Here is an 18,320-nt window from a genome sequence, read left to right as displayed (position 1 = left end):
CCATAGAGGGTGAAAACATTTTAAAACTGGTTTCATCATCATCTATGTTGTGTGTGTGTGAGGCACTTAGATACTCACACGGTGGCAGGCAGAGTGCACTCCAGGTCCAATTACCACTAATCAGCTGAGAAGTTGCAGGAAAGGCCTATTGTAGTTTGTTGCATCCCTGTAGCTTGAACAGTAGGTTAGCATTATGACCCTTTGACTCCACTTTTTTTGTCGTGGGTACAGGAGGGAGAGCAGGGTCAGTCTTCTAGGCTCTGTCCAGGTAGCAGACAGCAGATTCAGTCATCTTCTGATCTTCCACTGGTTTAGGGGTGTTCTGAAGTGGGTACCTGGAGGTACCAAATTTATGCCTGGCATGAGCTAATGGATGGGAATGACCTTAACCAATGGGACAAAGGTTCCCAGGGCTAACCCAACCCACTTTGGGCATTTTCAAGGTAGAGAGGGCGCGTGCATGTGTATGTCCCTCTCTCTAAAGTAGTCCTAGGGTCCTCCCCCATCTAACACCAAAATCCAGTTTGATGGAGTTTTTGAACTCCGAACCACCTCAGAAACAGAAGTCTGAAATAACAAAGCTGAGCTTTCAGCAACTACATAACAGATACACCCACATTTTTAGGCATTACATTTCCCTCCTCCCTGTAGGGAAAGTCAAAAGACTCAACTCACTAGGCTGAAAAATGCAAGGTCAAATCATATGAATTTTGACAATTATTCGAATTCAATCTAACAATAATAAAGATAATTACGCAGTTGCCCCAGAACCGATGTAGTGCACATGTAAAGTGACATTAGTGAAAAAAGTAGTGTTCAGAAAGAATAAACAATACTATTAATCTGTACGTTAGCAGCTAGAGACTGTGGCACTTAATCCAGGTAAAACTCCAACTGGGAGTACATAGAGATTAATACAATCAATGGATATAGTCCGCTAGCGAAATTGGCAACAGTTTGTCTCAGCAACACTACTTGCATTGAGTGGGGAAAGGATTTTGTCTCATATCTCTCTACCTACATCATGGAAAAGCATAGAAATCTATTTGGAAACTCAATGTGAGCTGCGCACAGCAACACTTCTTGCCTTGCTTAACTTATGAGATCATACGAAATCAGGTGCTTTCAGGGTGGTATGGCCATAGCACTTCATTCAAGTAGTGCTGCTGAGCATAGCTCACATTGATTTTTAAAGAGATATCTACGCAATTCCATGATGTCGAGAGTTATGACATTTGATGCACATGGGGATACTCATCTTCACCTGGGATTTCTCAGACTTGGACTTTCTGTACATTTGATTGCCATCTTTGGAAGGGTGGCACGACTTTTATTTTCCTGACTAAATACACTGAATTGCGGGTCCTTCCCGCTATGGTATGTTGTCTTGATTGCTATACATGTATTGTGCACCCAAGCTACTATAGGGCTCTAGTTATATAGCATGTCGTGTCCCTCTTCTTGCAGGTTTCTACCATTATCTGGTTTATCCTGATGAGGACTGTGACAAATTGTTGATCACATGGTCGAAAAGTTGACAGTTTCGCTAGCGGACAATATCCACTGATTGTATTAATCTCTATGTACTCCCAGTTGGAGTCTTTCCTGGATTAAGTGCTGTAGTCCCTAGCTGGTATAAGCAATCAATAGTATTACTTATATTTTTCTCTACAGCAATTATACACACTTATTTCACGGATGCCACTTTACACTTGCACAGTGTGGGTTCTGGAGCCCCTGCTTTATTATTGTTAAACTGTATAAAATTAACTGTCACAATACATATGATTTGACTGCATTTTTCAGCATAGGGAGTCTAGGTTTTTGACTCACTCCACAGGGAACCACTGTTTTGTTATTGGCTCATGAACCCATGTTCCCAGGGTTATATGGTTTTCCCTTTAATGTTTTGATATATAAACTCTCAGTAGACCAGTCATGCAGGATGTCAGATTCAAGCAGGAACTCACACTCTTAATGTGAAAGAGGATGCTCACTGCCCCACCTCCGTGGTTACTCTAAACCAATTCTAGGAACGCTCTCCCTCCCACCGGGGTTTGGCTTTCTGGAAGGCAAAATGGGAGGCAGACCCATGTATGAGCTACATCTGCCAGTGACAGGGAAGCCCCTTTGAGGTGCACCAAGGGTCACTCCTCAGGCCATCCTGTCAAGAGAAGAAAACACATTCCCAAGGCACATGGTCTCTGCCCTGGGACCAGTTCACACCTTACCACTGGTGTGACATCAAGCTGCCAGGTAATAGTTGAATACTCACAGAAGGGCCACGAGAGGCCTTAGGCAGGCAAAAGTAAAATAATTTAATTTTTGTAATACCTAAACGAAATTCAACTTTATCATTAAACTGGATTTTGTTTAACTATTAAAAAGAGCCATTTAAATATAGCTCTAGCTGTTATCAATCCTAAATTAGCATTATGAAGTGTTCTACTGTAACCCAACATATCCTTACGAAAGCAGACCGCTTTGCCACAGTAAAAATAACTTTCATGGGTGTCACTGCAAGGACACATGGAATATTAAACTTCTGCATGTCCTGCTTTTAAATACCAAGCACCTTATGCTATGGGCAATAGGGCCTACCTTAGGGGTGATTTAGTAATATTTAAAAGGAAGGCTTAGGATTGTCAAAAGGATTCATTTTGGCAGGTCGAACTGAAAGATTAAAACTGTACAGCCAGGATACAGTTATAGGCCTGGAGATATGCTAAACTCACAGTAGTGGTTGGTACAATGAGTGCTGCAGCACACTGGTGACATTCCACTTACAGGCCCAAGCTACACTGCGGGTACCATATAGTAGAGACTTTAAACTAAGTTAAACATGCTAATAGGTATGTTAAATATACAAATCAGGAGTATCACAGCTGTGAGGATTGTAGTACAACAGCATCCATGGGGAGCATGTAGCAGAGACCTATCAGACAAGTCTTTCTCATAAACCTTCTTTTTGGAGTACAGTGGTCATTCATGTCAGAGAAAGCATTTGCTTTAATCTTCTTCCTCTGACCATTTTTAGATCCCTCAACACACTACTGGTACTCCCTCCCAAGGCGTAGATTGTGTGGGTTTAGCCAAGAATCCAATTTGCACTCAAATGCCTACCACACAGCCCTATCGATGGAATGAACAAGTTGGTTGATCGCCGTATTAAAGACATGATTGAGATCTTTAAAGCAAGATGTACATCGGTCGCCCTTTACGGGGCTGGGATTTGGGGAACAGAACCTTGCCATGATCTACAAGTGGAAGAGAACTCCTTTTTAAAAAAGCTTTTATGCCTCCCTGTTTCAGCCCCCTCTGAACTCATCCATTGCGAGGTTGGTCTTAATTTTTTGAGTGATTTAATAGCATTGAGACCGCTTCTGCATTGGCGTTCAATATGGTCTAAAGATGAGACAACTTTTACTAAGTCTATCATAAACGATTGTCTACGCCTGGAAAATTACCTTAAGATACCTTGGCTGAAATACTTAACTAAAACTTATGGGGACATTTTTGATCAATCTGTTTTGGGAAAGCAACATCAGTAACATCTAAACAGGAGTTAAAGAACATCTTCTTGTCACATAATAATGGATACAGGAGGGAATCAATTAAGAAACAAACCACGTACCAGTTTTACCACCTATATATGGATACGGTGGGTTTCCAATCCTATCTCTCATTAGTCACAAGATCTTCCCAGCGTTATGTATTAACCAGATTGAGGTTAGGCCTTGTGCACCATCTGGTTGCGTTTCCTGTGATGAACCAGCACCCAGTTATTCCTTGTCGTTGTGACGGGTCCACAAAACAAAGCACTCTGCACTTTTTATTTTTATGTGATCTTTTCCTGCCTTTAAGGACTGTTTATCTCAAGCCCTTGTTTAAAAAGTATGAAACCAACACTATCAATGATGCTATGACCCTACTTTTTGCACTCAATGATCCTGATGTATGTTTTTATACTGCCACATTTATTTTAGGTGCAATTGAGATAAGAAAGAGTATGCTGTTCTAACGTGAACTTTTATCCTCCATTCTGCTAGTCCTATTGCTTCTGCACTTTGCACTTTAGCATTTGCACTTTTAAGTTATTGTGAAATGATTCATCGCTACAAATATCATATTATGCTGCTACGAGTCTATTGTTAACATCTGGAGTTATGTTTTAACTTATGAACTCTATACTGCATTTTATTAAAGTGCATTTAAGATAGAATGAGTGTGCTGTTCTAATGTGAAATTTTATACATGGGGATAGTCCTACCGATGTTGCACTTTGCACTTTTTATGCCATTGCGAATCAATTTTTTCGCTATTGCTATCAATTTCAGGTTATGCTGCTATGAGTCCATTGTTTACACCTGGAATTATGCTTTAACTTATGCACTATATACCGCACTTTGAAAAGCCCCGATGGTCCTCCCTAATTTAAATATGCAATGCTACTCTGTGCTCACTGCTTATTTTAAGAGAAGATAAGCATTGTCTGTCGGAAAATGTAAAATGATAACCGTATGTGTTTTAATAATGTATGTTGATCTGTATCATGGTATTTTAGTTTATTACATGCGATATATTGTGCTTTTATGGTTGTATGTCCCAACCGAATAAAGCTTATTTTGATTTGATTTGAATAAGTTGGTCAGATTTCTTTTTAGAAACCATCTACTTGTTGAGAGACCACTGCACTGTTTACTTGAGAAGTGTACTGTCTATGGAATTCGATTCTATGTTTTGTTTCTGGCCTATGTTTGTGAAGAAACTCTTGTGAGCCACATGGTTGCAGACTGTGTGATGTATTAGGGTTGTGGTGGGAATATGAAACATTATCTGCCTAACGTGTTTTACTGGGTATTTGTGTGTGATGATTCTTAGTGGCTGGTGCTGCTCAGATCAATGTCATATCAGACTTCAAGTGCATGTGTGATATGTTCGATTTAAGTAATATATTCTCTTTCATGTGTTTGGTTTTATGTCGAAATGTACAGTGCGAGTAACGCAGAATATACAAAACATCACATGGCTTACTTGAGTTGACTGTTGTTTCTTTACAATGAGCAATGATTAAAAACTCCAGTACACCTCCGTCTTTTCCGTATGAATGCCAGGAGGTAGTATCCTGTTGGTGTTTGCGTGCTGCATTTACTTTACAACCTCATATGTCAGTTTATTGGATGCACTGCATTACAATGGATCTTTCATGACGTTAGCAAAGTCTTCTGCTATTTTGTTTATAATATAATGAAGAGAAAATATTACATGAATCCTTTGTGTTTCATTGAGTATTGGTGTTTCACTCAATCAATGTGTTATTCAGTACATACTATACACACACTATATAATAATCTCCCCCTTTGTTACAAGCAAGTCATTTGTGCTTTTTGGGCTGCAGCAATCTGGCAGGTACTAAGTGTAATATAGGAGTAATGAAAAAAGAAGGATACAAGAAGGTGAAATGGTTGGTCATCAGGAACTTATAAGGTGGTTAGTGACGTATCGTGCAACCAGTTGAGATGTAAAACAGATCACCTATTGGCTGTTCACATATGTATGTGCCTTTCTTCACTGCCCATTTTTGTCCAAGGTGCATTTTGGGAATACAATAGTAGTTTTTCCAAAGCCCTTCAATGTACAAGCAACTCTAGTCGGGTAGAACCTTGCCTTCGTTAGTCTTTCCCGTGGCACAGAAAGAGGAAGAGAGAAGGTGGTGATAGGAGGTGACATGGGGTTTAGGGTGGCTATCGTTTGTGAAATAGAGCTTGCAATGAAATGGGTTTTTATCTACAGGAGCAATTTGTTTTTGGATTGGCAACTATGCTTTACTTTCCTGAGTTTGAAACCATAGGGGTCATGTCCATTACGGGGGCCTGTAGGACGTAAAAAACTTATATAAAATAGAAAGCCTCCAATTCACAATCCTGCTTTTTTATTCAGTAGATTTGAAATACAATACATTTAGTCATTGTACCTTACTTTAACAATTGTACCTTATTGAAATCACCTTTAAGCAACATTTATTCATACTTAATGCATTCAAGGTTACACATTTCATTCTTCAGAACATAATTCTCTTATTAAACTAACATAAATTTGGGCAAAAATTAATGACAAAAAACATTAAAACCATATCAATGCAATATTCTTTTGCAAATGTTTTCATCGTTATACCAGTCAATATTGTGAATAAACAGTCTAGCCTGCCTGTGCTAAGATTATTTACTCTTTTTTGTTTTACAAAGCACAAAACCAGACTCGCTACGGGGAAATAAGTATTTTTTAGGTTCTCTCTAGGGGTATTTTTTATGTTGTTACACCCTCACAAGAGTCCCACTCAATATGGATCCCTCGTAGACGGGAAGGGACAAAGCCGACGCGTTTCCAATCCCCCTCTGAGTTCGGGGATTATCGTTAGGGCTGAACCACGGTGTAATCTTGTACTTGTTAAATTTACTCTCTCTTGTTGTGCACGTTCTTTCTGTTGCTCGCGTGTATTGAGTATTTTCATACATGTTTCATTCCTTGTTTCTGGTGCTCGTTTCTTTTTGTTGTTAATGGAGATTTAAACTTCGCCTGGAAGTGGCTTCCTCTTTCTTCCAATATGTCACTCTACACTGTCACGTCGTCCATTTTCGTTTGGACCATCAGTTCAATAAGCATGCATTCTTCATTGCATTTGGTGCGACTTCACATCATCCTTCAATCGTCAGCCGTGTAACTGGGCAAACACGCGTGTTTGCATTAAGTATGAATAACTGTTGCTTAAAAGGTGATTTCAATAAGGTACAATGCTAAAGTAAGGTACAATGACTAAATGTATTGTATTTCAAATCTGCTGAATAAAAAAAGCAGGATTGGAGGCCAGGTACTTTCTATTTTATATAAATTACTTTCCTGAGTGGCAGGTCTGTACATACCAGGACTATGTGGATTCCAGAATGATTAGCTATGGTGCTGTACTATTCAGCACAATGTGGCTGCCTGTACTGCAAGGAAAAGTTACTTACATGTAATCCAAGTTCTGCATTGAAGGTATCTTCATTAAGTTGTACAATTTAGACTAATGCAGCCTGGGTGTGGGGAATTCCACAAACGTTAACATAACTGAAAGCTACTAACTGTACATCTGGCCCTACAAAATGCAGATAACCACACTATAACCTATCTGAAGCAAACTTTCCAATTTGTTTTAAGTACATAGTACACTGGTAACAATGCAGCTTCACCCCCAACTTTGGAAATGATAGGAACCCGGAAGAAAATAAAGAAAATGCATTTAGATATGCAACATTGTAAAGTAGCATAGATACCATGGCATGCCTTGTACTCGCAGTTGCCTTACAGTCAGTTCTTTTTTTTTTTAAAAGACTTTAAAGGTGGTTATTACTGAGGGTTATGCTATTCATGTAATGGAGACAGGGGAGATGGAAAGGTCAATTAGGACTTCAATTGAAACACTTTCAGTGTAGAACTTGGATCTCTAGTAACTTTTGTTTCTGCATTGTATGCTCATACCTCGTGTCATTAATGCTTCAATAGACAGAAATAAATGGTACAAAATCACACATAGTGCTGTCAGCAACTGATAACATACCCAAAAAGATTCTCCAAGGCAGAATGAACAACAAAGTTCTCCGCTCTCACATATGAATCTAAACAGTAATGTATAATGAAGGTATGAACAGATGTCCAAGAACAAACTTTATATGCTTTATTCAGAGGTCAGTAGCTCATTCACGCCATAGTAGCTGCTTCCCCCTGCCAGAAGGAGCCACAGGCCTTCCCATTAGCAGTGTATTTGCCAATCTGTGTCACAAATAAACACAGGAGACAAACCACATTGCTAAACAAAGATTTGATGTGGCCAGCCCCACACATAATAGCCACAACTAATAACAAGCTGATGATATTTACTTATGGTATGTTTAAATAAAAAGACAACTTTATAACATACAATGAATGGGGACCTTTCAGCTGGGGTTGGAGAGTTACTTAAAGGACTGGTAAAGAGCTAGTCTGACTAATGTGGAAATCAGAAACCACTTTGGGAGGACAGATGAGAGAGTTCTTATTATTATCCTACTTTAGTGTAAGTATCTTAAAGATTCTCGAGCAAATAGGACTTATATCTCATTAAATCAAGGACCGATAGCCAGAGGAATGCTGCCTTCCATGATAAATGCCACAAAGAGGCTTCTTCTACTGGCTCAAATATTAAGAGGCATCAATTTGGATATAACCAGATTAGGTTTACCTGGGAAGACTTCCAAATGGGAGGAAAACTAGTTACCATACCAGCTATGGAAGTATTTTTGAAGGGTTTGAAACAAATGCCTCAAGAAAAACTCTTAATGCATGCAGTTATAGCCACGAGGTGAACCTTGATGGTGGATACTTAGGAGTTTTTATCTGGCTACATACAAAAGATACAGAAGTATTGTTTCTTCTTGACAGTTAATCGGGTCTACTTTTGGCTTTGAGCAACACAAACGAAACCCCCTTTCACCTGAAGGAATATGCCGGCTTAGTGGATAGTCTTTTGGTTATATTATATTTTCATACATTGTGGTGAGGAGTTAAAAATGCCATATGCTTCAAAGTTCAACAATGTCATTCTGGGATGCAACACTTAGCTCTGGAGTTTGGATAAGGGGTTTAGTTTGAATGAAAACCTCATATGGTGGCGTAAGGATATGTGGAGCAAACCTTGAATCCACCATGGTCTGGGGCATTTGGATGCAATTAGAAACCAGGCCATTTTGCATTTTACACTGTGTTAAGTAAGTCTATTTGTGGAAAACCCCACTCTACAATGATGTCTAGCAGGAAGACATAACTGAATACCCTGCTCAAAAGGTCCATTTGAGTACTGTGCATTCATGGAAGATGGACTTCCTTGATGGATAGACTCTTCGAATTAAGCCAATTCCAGATTTTGTATGCCTGCAGGGAGAGAGAGACTTTGATATGGTTCCGTCTGGTATGTTTAAATGGGGCCTCATGGTGGTATTACCTATCTGGATTGGAATTGTTTTCTCTGTCAGAGAAGGTAAGAAGGCATTTAGGGCTAAACAAACTGCCATAGGTCCAAGTGGTTGATATGGTAGTGACTATCATGCTCTGCCCAAAGGACCTAAACAATCAGGGAACCTTGAAGCACACCCCCAACCTACCAGGGAAGAGTGTGTGTGTGACTGTTGACGGTGTAGTGGGATTTTAACGTAAGAGATGTCCATTCAACAAGTTTTTATTATTGCACCACCACCAAAGACACTACTATGCCACCATCATCGAATGAAACTTGAATTGTCCCTTCATTGGTTTTCCACTGGTGTGGCAGCAGTCTCATGTGGAGTCTGGAAATGCAGACAACGAGGAGAAAGGAAGCCAGTGACCATAGGACAGAGGATATTTGGTGAGCTGCAAGTGTATTATGAAGATTTGTAAATATTTTGGAAGATCAGTGACAGTGATGATAGCCTCTACCCAGAGGAAAACTGTTTTCCTTGATTTGGGTCTAGCATCGCTCTGATTTGGCTAAGAGCTAGATTTGGCCAAACTTCACATCCGACCTAGTTAAAGAAAAGTTTCCAGTTTGCTTGCCTTGAGAAACCAGTCAACAAGATAAGAATAAAGTAATATTTTCTGTTTCCTTCAGATGAGCTGCACCCACTGCCAACAATTGGGAGAAGATTTGGGGTGCTGACTTAAGTCTCAAGGGTAATGCTGTGTCCTGGTAGAATAACTTCACCACCACAAATCTCAAACATTTTCTAACTTGCTTTTGATTACTATATGAAAATATGCATCTTAAAGGTCTACAGCGCTCATTCAATTGCCTCATTTCGGTTGAGGGAAAACTTTATGTAGAGCTAGGATGCAGAATTTCTCCCTCTTGAACCAGTTATTGGCTAGCTCAAGACTTCAGATTAGTCTAAACTCTTGCTTCAGCCCAGTTTGTGAATATGCACAGTATCTAGCAACGATTTGTCCTTGGTTATGCTTTGCCACTCAGATTAATGTTGCCCTTCTCCAACAACCCCTCCCCACCAGGCAAGAATGACAGCACCTGCAGGTGAACGACGATCTGCACTCTTGAGCATTACACCAATCCACTCCCAGAACCACAAATCTCACAATCAGATAACCTGTGGAGTGTTATCGAAGATAAGCACATTCTGAACATATATCAACAAAATTAAAAACACATCTCCTCTGCCTTTTCTTATTCAACTTTCAAACCCCAAACTGAACAATCTTCGACAACTTCTTATACGCTGGACTCTTCAACATCCTCATTTCTCTCAAAACCAACTTCTATAAAGACGATATTATACCATAATCGATTGTGAAATTACCTCCATAGGTATGCCCTCACCCTTCCTCAACATCACAAGTATTCACTAAGGAACTTTCCCAGATAACTTGGAACAGGACAGGCCCATCCATTGCTGAAACATCCTACATGGCCCCAAAGATAACCCCATTCACCACCTACCGTTCTTTGGAAAAAACAATTGATAAAACAGTCTCCACTTATTTAGAACAACCAGAATCAATGTCTTCAATATGAGCATAAAAATACCAGCCTCCTGATTTGAACTCTCTATAGCCTTTGATGCAGTCCACCACTAAACATTCACCCACCTCCCGCAATTGCGAATGGGTTTCTTCAGCTCAGTCCTTAAGTGTTACACCTCTTACCTCGTCAATCACTATCAACTCATCTAGATGGAACCTTCCATATCCTGCCAAGTACCCAAGTGTTCCATGCTCTCCCTGTTATCATTAATCTCTATATAGGACACTTTGGCTCACCGCAACCGCATCAGGAAACTTCAATATACTGAGAACACGATGACACCTCCAAATCTCCTAAGCTTACAACATTCAATAACTCAAAACCTCCCTAATACAGCATCAAGCACCTACCAGAAGTCCAACCTGACAAAGACAGAATGCTGCCTGATCAGTACAAACAATAACAGATTCACGTTAGGCTATCTCACATGAACTTAGCTGGCCTCAACTACCAGCTAACAGTAAGTGTAAAATGTCTCGGTTTTAACCTACATACAGAACTCTCCTTCAAATGAGCCATCATCGGAAAAACCAAGACAGTAAGGGACAAGCTTTCTAGCCTGAAAAAAAGAAACCGTACTGCCCTAAAATAGTGGTTCTAGCTCACATGAATGTAGACAACACTCTGACGAACTGCCTCTCCTACACCATTTGAGTACCACTGAAAAGCACCTTACACAGGGCAGCACATTTCAGGAAAGGCTTTAAGAAGTTCGACCACATTACCCCAACACTGAAGGAACTACATTAGTTCCCCCTTCTAGGCTTGCATTCTCCACAAGACCAACTGCACCACCTACAAACCAATGGAAACTGCTCTCTTATGTAGCTGGCTGACAACATGGCCACCTCAGGCAGACAACACCAAATCAGGGGTCACATCACCAGGCTGGAGAAGAAGCAATGCAAGAAGGAAAATAACATAAGGCATGCAATGTGCTTCTACCCAACCAAGATATGGAACATCCTTATCAGCATTAGAACTGCTCCCACTCACCTGTAAATCAGAAAAAAACAGCTTTTCAAGCAGTACTCCTTCTCTACACAAAAGGAACAAACGTATAATGCCTCTTGTAAAGCATTATGCTTATGCCCCACACCTCAAATCTGCTGCTCAGCACTCCATTGTTCCCCAGCTAGGTTTGCACTACACAAATGCCAAAACAGACTGGTTGTGTGCCTGTAGGGGAGTGACTACGTATGCTGGATAAGGGAATGTTCCAGCAGGAACTGGAGTTTGCTACTTGGTTTGGAGAAACCTTTCAACCAGAGCAAACCTGCAGTGTGGCCTTAGGCTCTGCAACTAAGGATTCTGCCTGGGAGGGGTGCCCAGTTATTGGACAAACCTTCCAAGAGCCTCCTCTGTAGCCTAGGGCAGGACTGAAAATGGGAATGACACGTCGACAGCTGAGATCCATATGTTTGGCATTACTCAGAGAAACTCTCAAATGCACAATCGTACACATCTCTCAGCAAACACGGCATAGGCCTAAATCCCTCTCCTGCTTAAACACAGGTCAATACCAATACTGATATATTTGACACACAAGGAGGTGGTGACATATGCAAGGGTATAACACTGAATGGAGTTGCAGCGCAGTATATCCTGCGTGCGCTCCCTCTAACCAACCAAACATGGGAACATTTTGTGCAGTAAGCATTACTGAATTTAGAGTGGAATTCGAGGTTTTGGATGGTTGCAGTAGAGTGACCTTTCTTTCCTATTTGAATGTAGAAAACAGGTTTTATGAAGGGGGCTTCTTACTGACGTTTGGAGCATATGGAATAAGGGAGAGTACCACTCAAGGAATTGCAAGTATAGTATATCATGAAATACTGATGACTGCATGATTTTGAGCCCTACAAATATATGGGTTCTGATGAAACTGCAAACAGGATGTTGTAAAATATTTTGAAATGTATCTGTTTAGTGAATATTGATCTCTATTGATGCAGAACAGTTTAAATAAGATTGCTTGACAATCAGACACACCTTTTTAACAACTGAGGATAGCCTGTCATAAAGAACTTCTAGGTGAACCTCATGTAGAAAGTGATGATTTTGGATCAGCCCTTTTTAGCTTAAGGCGATGCGACTCTGCGCTGTTGAGGCAGGGACGTACATAGGAGCTAGCATGAGGGCCAGACGAACTGTACTAACAGGTTTTTGAAAAATGTTCCCCGATTCCCTATGTTCCCAGGAGTTTTTTTGAGGGGAATTCTATAGGAAGGAAGTGGACAAAAACGCCGTTTTTTCTGTATATTTGTCATTGAAAGATATGTGGAGAAGCAAAAACAGATGACTTCATTCCTTGTAACTACACTAGAGAAGTACTAGAAGGGTTAGCATGTGAAAGAAAATAACTGAACATGCAGTTCTCTAGGGGATATTGTGCAGGTGCCATATATCAGGGAACAAAGGGCCATACCAACAAACATGCTTCTTGAGTGTTAAAACTTAAAATATGGAATACAAGGGAAATGCTCTGCCGATGTATGAATTAATGTGCTCTGTGAATTTATTCGAGCCTGGAAACCCTATCAGGCCAAAAGGAAAAGGTATTTTGCTTTCATAATTTTAAAATGGATTACTAAACAGACAATGAACTCTTAGATAATCTTTCTAGAGTGATGTCTCCTGTATTACAAATCCGATATATGGCATAGCAGTAAACTGGAAGACATCTCTTCAGAAAAGTGCTCTTTATATTAACCGCAGCGCAAATACTGCTGCGGTGCGGGAGTTCTGAAGAGTGGGCGGGCCGCGTCGGCCAACGGAAGCGCACAGCACTACCGAGGTAGTTGTCGTGACGGCCGTTGGCGGACGTGCGCAGCGAAGGGGAACTCGAACCCCCACTAGCAATTATATAGGAGATGACTTCATAGCTGTATACATCTTTCTGACCCTATAGTTTATAGGCAAAGCTCTCTTTTTTGATCTGAGCACAGCCACGAAGGTGCTGTGAAACTAGGTGGAAACAAGGAAGATTAGCATGCATACATGTTCAACAATACTGTTTCTAATAGAAGGAGTGTGCATGGGCAGCCCTGTCAAGTGTCACACATCCGGTGTGACACCAACGCATTTTAAGTTACATTACCGCATTACCGCATGTGAAAGGATTGTCACACAAATCAGCGTATTTAAAAGCTGAGTATATTACCAGTATTTATTTGAGGCTGTCACTGTCAAGCCTGAGTAACTATCAATCCTGACTAAAACTGAAAGTCTGAGGCAGCGAGCAGCTTTAGTATATCCTGGGTGAATCTAACTGCCACGGCTCGGCTCTTACTAACAGGCTGATGTCATCGCGGGGGGACGTCACTGCGGAAGCGCGCGCAGTTTATTTTGGGCGCTCGATGTGGCTGGGATAGTTTGCGGGCTGCGCAGCATGTTCACCGTTAAAGGGAGCACTGCTTATAATTACGGCACCGTCCGCTTGTTTGCATCGGCTCGGGCACCAGTGCAATTGTTATTACTGCCTCCCCCCACCCCCCCCCCCATCGAATCATGCAATATCTTACTGTAGCCGACGGAAAGAAGTCAGTGACACCGGGGCCGCCTTGACAGACTGGAGGTGGAGGGCCCTTCTTCTGTGACTGAGGTTAGTGAAACTTTGCTATCACCTCATGTTCGAAGTCAGTGGGGGAGAGAGCCTGTGTGCGCTAAGTTAAGATGCTGGCTGAGCCCCCACCCCCACGTGCAGCTCTTCCACCGTACCTCTCGGTTATCTCTCCTCGGAGCCTTGGGAGAGGCCGTGGGTCTCTGAAGCGACTGGAAAGATTTTTTTATTGCTTGGTAAAGGAGCCCCCCACCCACCCCCTCATTGGGCCTCCTTGTTTGTTCCAAGCGTCACGCTCTGCCTCACAAGTAGAGGAAAAGAGATTAGAGGCAGCACATGAAGGCCACGGCGGATCTTTCACTTATTCAGAAGCACTCAGATTGCCCGGGTCAAGGCAGCTAGCACAGCAAACCCCACTCCCTTAGTGAACCAATATTTATTAGAGCTTCTTGTTAAATTGAATAAACTGTGCCGTGTTTATTCACAACGTCGAATTAAATGCCACGGATTACTTCCGAAATATTAGGGCATCTTAAACTGCAGAGAACTTCAACCATTTTAAACTCATGAAAACATACCTGAGAGCTTACCCAGTTCTGTGTGTTAAGTGTGGATCATCTCAATCAGGTGCCTACCACTCTATTCTAGACTTATTCCGAGTTTGCCTGTGCCCCTGTCACTCACACATTATGTCTCTGCTTTGGTTTTCAGTTGCGTTATAGCTCAGGTCACTGGCAGCAGTTGAGTGAGACTGCGAGTCATTCAGCTGATTATAAAGACATTTTGAACCACTTCCAAGCTGCTTTATTTAATTTCTGTAATTTTAGCTAGAGTCTGATCAATGGAAGTCGTTTGCATTTCTTACGTTTTGCAGCAGTTGACTTCGTTTCTCGTTCCTCAAATGTGTGCAATTTCTGATATTATTGTTTCCCTCCTCTTCATTGCTTAATTTTGCTCACGAGACAGTGTCACTCATAATTACTCTAAAATTATTAAAATGTCACACATATCAATCTGAAACCTTGGCAGCTATGCATGGGGTGTGTGGAGGTTTGTGTGGGTAGAGGTTTACTTGATTTTGTAACCATTTATATGATTTGTTGAGTGCAAAAGGCCAACTCATGAGCACTTCAGGCTTTGCTATAAAGATGTTCGCTGTTCCAAACGGGCAAGTACATTTGTGTCCTAATCTATCGTTACCTCAGGGAAAGCATGGTTGCAAAAATTCTATGGGCATTCTCTAGACGACATTTATTGTCACTCACTTGGTGAATGTCCAGAAGCATGCTTCCTCTCAGAGTCCGGCGAGTCCACGTGGAACAGCTCTTCTGCTTCATTTACGCGTAATGAAAAGACAGAGGCTGCAATGCGTGGACCTGATTGTAAGAGTAAATAGAAAATGACAGTTAAGAAACATGTCCTTCTTTAACATGAGACACTGTAGACAGTTTTTCCAAGGAAAAGTGTGGGACATGAGGGAAATAAATTCCACAAGAGATTACTGCTTAATGATCAGAAACATAGGGAAGGAGTTGGCAGAAACAACTCTGTTATAATAGCTTTTGAGACGAGCAGTTGTCTTGTTATTTCACTAAAGGGAATGGCTGGCAAATAGAAATCTGTTCTACTTAATGATGTACAACATGCATTTCCACGATTTTCCTTGGTACAGTTCACAATGTGCAACTTGTATGCATATACACATTATTATTTACAAGCATCACTAAATTAATAAACCTTTTTCCCCGGGGGTCACTGGGTTCGCATTTTGAGGCTGACCCCGAATAAGCTCAGGTCAGATAGACCAACAGGTTCATCCTGGTCAGACATTTTACCTTCTGACTTGTTCTTTTCAGTCTTACTCCATCACAGCAGTACACTTTGACACTCGCAGTGTGTTTTGCAGAGGCCAACAGCAGGGTCCAGTCCAGATCGGCTTGTCACTGGTCAGCTGAGTACTTTCAGAGAAAGGCCTCTTGCAGTTTGTTGTCTTCCTGAAGATTCACAGATCCTTTGAGTTGGCTTCATTATCCTGGGTATATGAGGAAGCAGGCATGGTGCTTCAGGTTCCGCCCAGCTCACAGACAGCAGACCCAACTCTCTTCTGCTCTATCACAGGTCCAGAAAGAGTTGCGAAGAGGGTGCCTGATGATGTCACATTTATGCCAGGCACGAGCTAGGGGGTGGGTGTGACACCTGACCCATCCCCAGCCAATGGGGTAGAGGTTTCCAGGGGTAACACTACCCACTTTCACAGAGGTTCCTGTTTGTCTTACTGCAAGCAGGCCCAAAATGCCATGTGTCAGTACCTATTTGAGATGGCGAAAGTCTTTGACAACACTAAACGTTGCATCTGAGGAATGGCAGTGTGTGTGGGAAGTATACTATTGCAATCCTAATGTCTTCCTATGTCTAAAACTCACATTCAGTTTGAGACAAGCATGGTACCCAGAGACAAAAGTCAGGTAGGAAAAACTGGGGTCCTTCAGCAACCAGACAGTGGATACACAAGAATAATCTTGCCATTCTGCTCTCCCTTTCAAGTGCTCTCCAGTGTTTCATGTGGCTCAACAGACTTGTCAAGCCGGATTGGACACTGGAGTGTCAAGAAAGATGCATAGAGACCCCATCCTGAAAATCTCATGAAGTTTATAGGAGTTATTTCTACCCCTTTAGATCACCCTATTGTTTATTCCTGGGAGGCATTCCACACCTTTTAAGGCCGAGTACAGCCAGAGAGCTAGCAGAGGCATATCCTAATTAGCTTTCTCACAGTTCAGGAACATAAAGAGTCACTTTCTAAAAGTTACTTTTTCTTAATATGTTCTTAAAAAATACAGCTTCATCATTGAATTACTTTTTTAAGAACTATTAAAAATAGTTGCTTAATTTTTTTTCTAGCAGGTCCCATTCCCGAGATACTGCATTAGTATTTTAATCTGTACTCTGGTTTTCTGCATAGCATACCTAGGCCTCTCAAAGTGAAGGTAGCATTTTGGGTCCTATCACTGTAGGGACATGGTACTATTAATGTTCTACATGTCCCACTCTTAAATACCATGCGCCCTATCCTACCATGTGGGCTACAAGGCTTACCTATGGGTAGCTTACTAATATCTAAAAGGGAGGATTTTACCTGTCAAAGAGGGTTATTTTACCAGATCACACTTGAGCAGTCAGGCTACGCAAGCTAGGCCTGAAGTCACGTTTTCTTTTGTTACACTTGTGAGTGCACAATAAGTGCTGCAGTACATCGGTGACACTTACATTTTCATGCCATAGGTGTTCTTCTGCACCATATTTATTTATTTGAAAAGTGTTATAAAGTGAGAACATTACCTTTACGGGTATCGGAGCGCTGTACAAAGTGGCGAAAGCAAGAATAACACAACACAATCGAACAAGTGAGGAGGTTAAATAAACACACAGTCAAACAAAGGGGAAACAATTACGGTCAAGGGGCAGTAGAGTCAGCCAGACTGGAGGGACCAGTACAACTTCAGAAGGCCCATAGAACAAGATAACAAATGAACAGGAAGCATCTTATTCAAACAAACGGTATAAAAGAAGTATCAAATCCAGATAGAGAGGAATTTAGGGAAGGTAAGCCAGGTTAGTGCTGCTGATGTTCACTCAAGATTAGCCATTTGACATGTTTCTTGAAATATGCAGTGTACGGGTTAGACCTGGTCTCAAGAGGTAGAGCATTCCAAATTCTTGGAGCAAGACCAGTGAAAGCACAATAATAAGTTATTTTCTTTTTGAATTTGGGAGGTTTCAGAAGTAGGGTGGTCGAACTTCTTAAGTTCAGACTTGAGCCAGATAGTTCAAGCTTTTTAGTCAAGTACACATGGGTGTTGTAATGAATAGCTTTATGCGTCAAGCAAGCTATCTTGAAACGTATCCTAGCTTCTATAGACAGCCAATTTAGTTAAATCAGGTCTGGCGTGATGTGGTCATGCTTTCTGGATCCTGTGAGGAGAATGACCGATGCCTTTAAAGTGGCTATGAGCAGCGCCAAACTAGCTTTAGAAGCCCAGCAAGGGTCACCAGACCATATTCCAGTCGAGAGATAACCAGGGATTGTACTGCAGGCCGGATGTCCGCGGGCGAAAGGAAAGGCTTGATTTTCTTAAGGGTGTTGAGCTGAAGAGTGACTTCCCTAATAGTTGC

The 18,320-nt window shown here is 41.4% G+C and overlaps 1 protein-coding gene across 3 annotated transcripts in view; it reads right to left on the bottom strand.

Annotated features, from left to right (window-relative positions):
* LOC144823531 (zinc finger protein 425-like) overlaps positions 1 to 18,320 on the bottom strand; it is a 127,426-nt gene that overhangs the window by 88,355 nt on the left and 20,751 nt on the right. For 2 of the 3 annotated variants that reach the window (XM_078682122.1, XM_078682123.1), the window contains exon 3: positions 15,413 to 15,523. The exons of the other annotated variant lie outside the window; for it this stretch is intronic. In XM_078682122.1, the coding sequence (XP_078538248.1) occupies positions 15,413 to 15,523 (111 nt within the window). The remainder of the gene's footprint in view (positions 1 to 15,412; positions 15,524 to 18,320) is intronic. 3 annotated transcript variants of the gene reach the window in all.

This window comes from Lissotriton helveticus, chromosome 3_1, assembly GCF_964261635.1.
Source record: "Lissotriton helveticus chromosome 3_1, aLisHel1.1, whole genome shotgun sequence".
In the NCBI taxonomy this organism is placed as follows: Eukaryota; Metazoa; Chordata; class Amphibia; order Caudata; family Salamandridae; genus Lissotriton; species Lissotriton helveticus.
The sequence above is the reverse complement of the archived record's forward strand: the minus strand, read 5'-3'. Positions and strand labels throughout refer to the sequence as shown.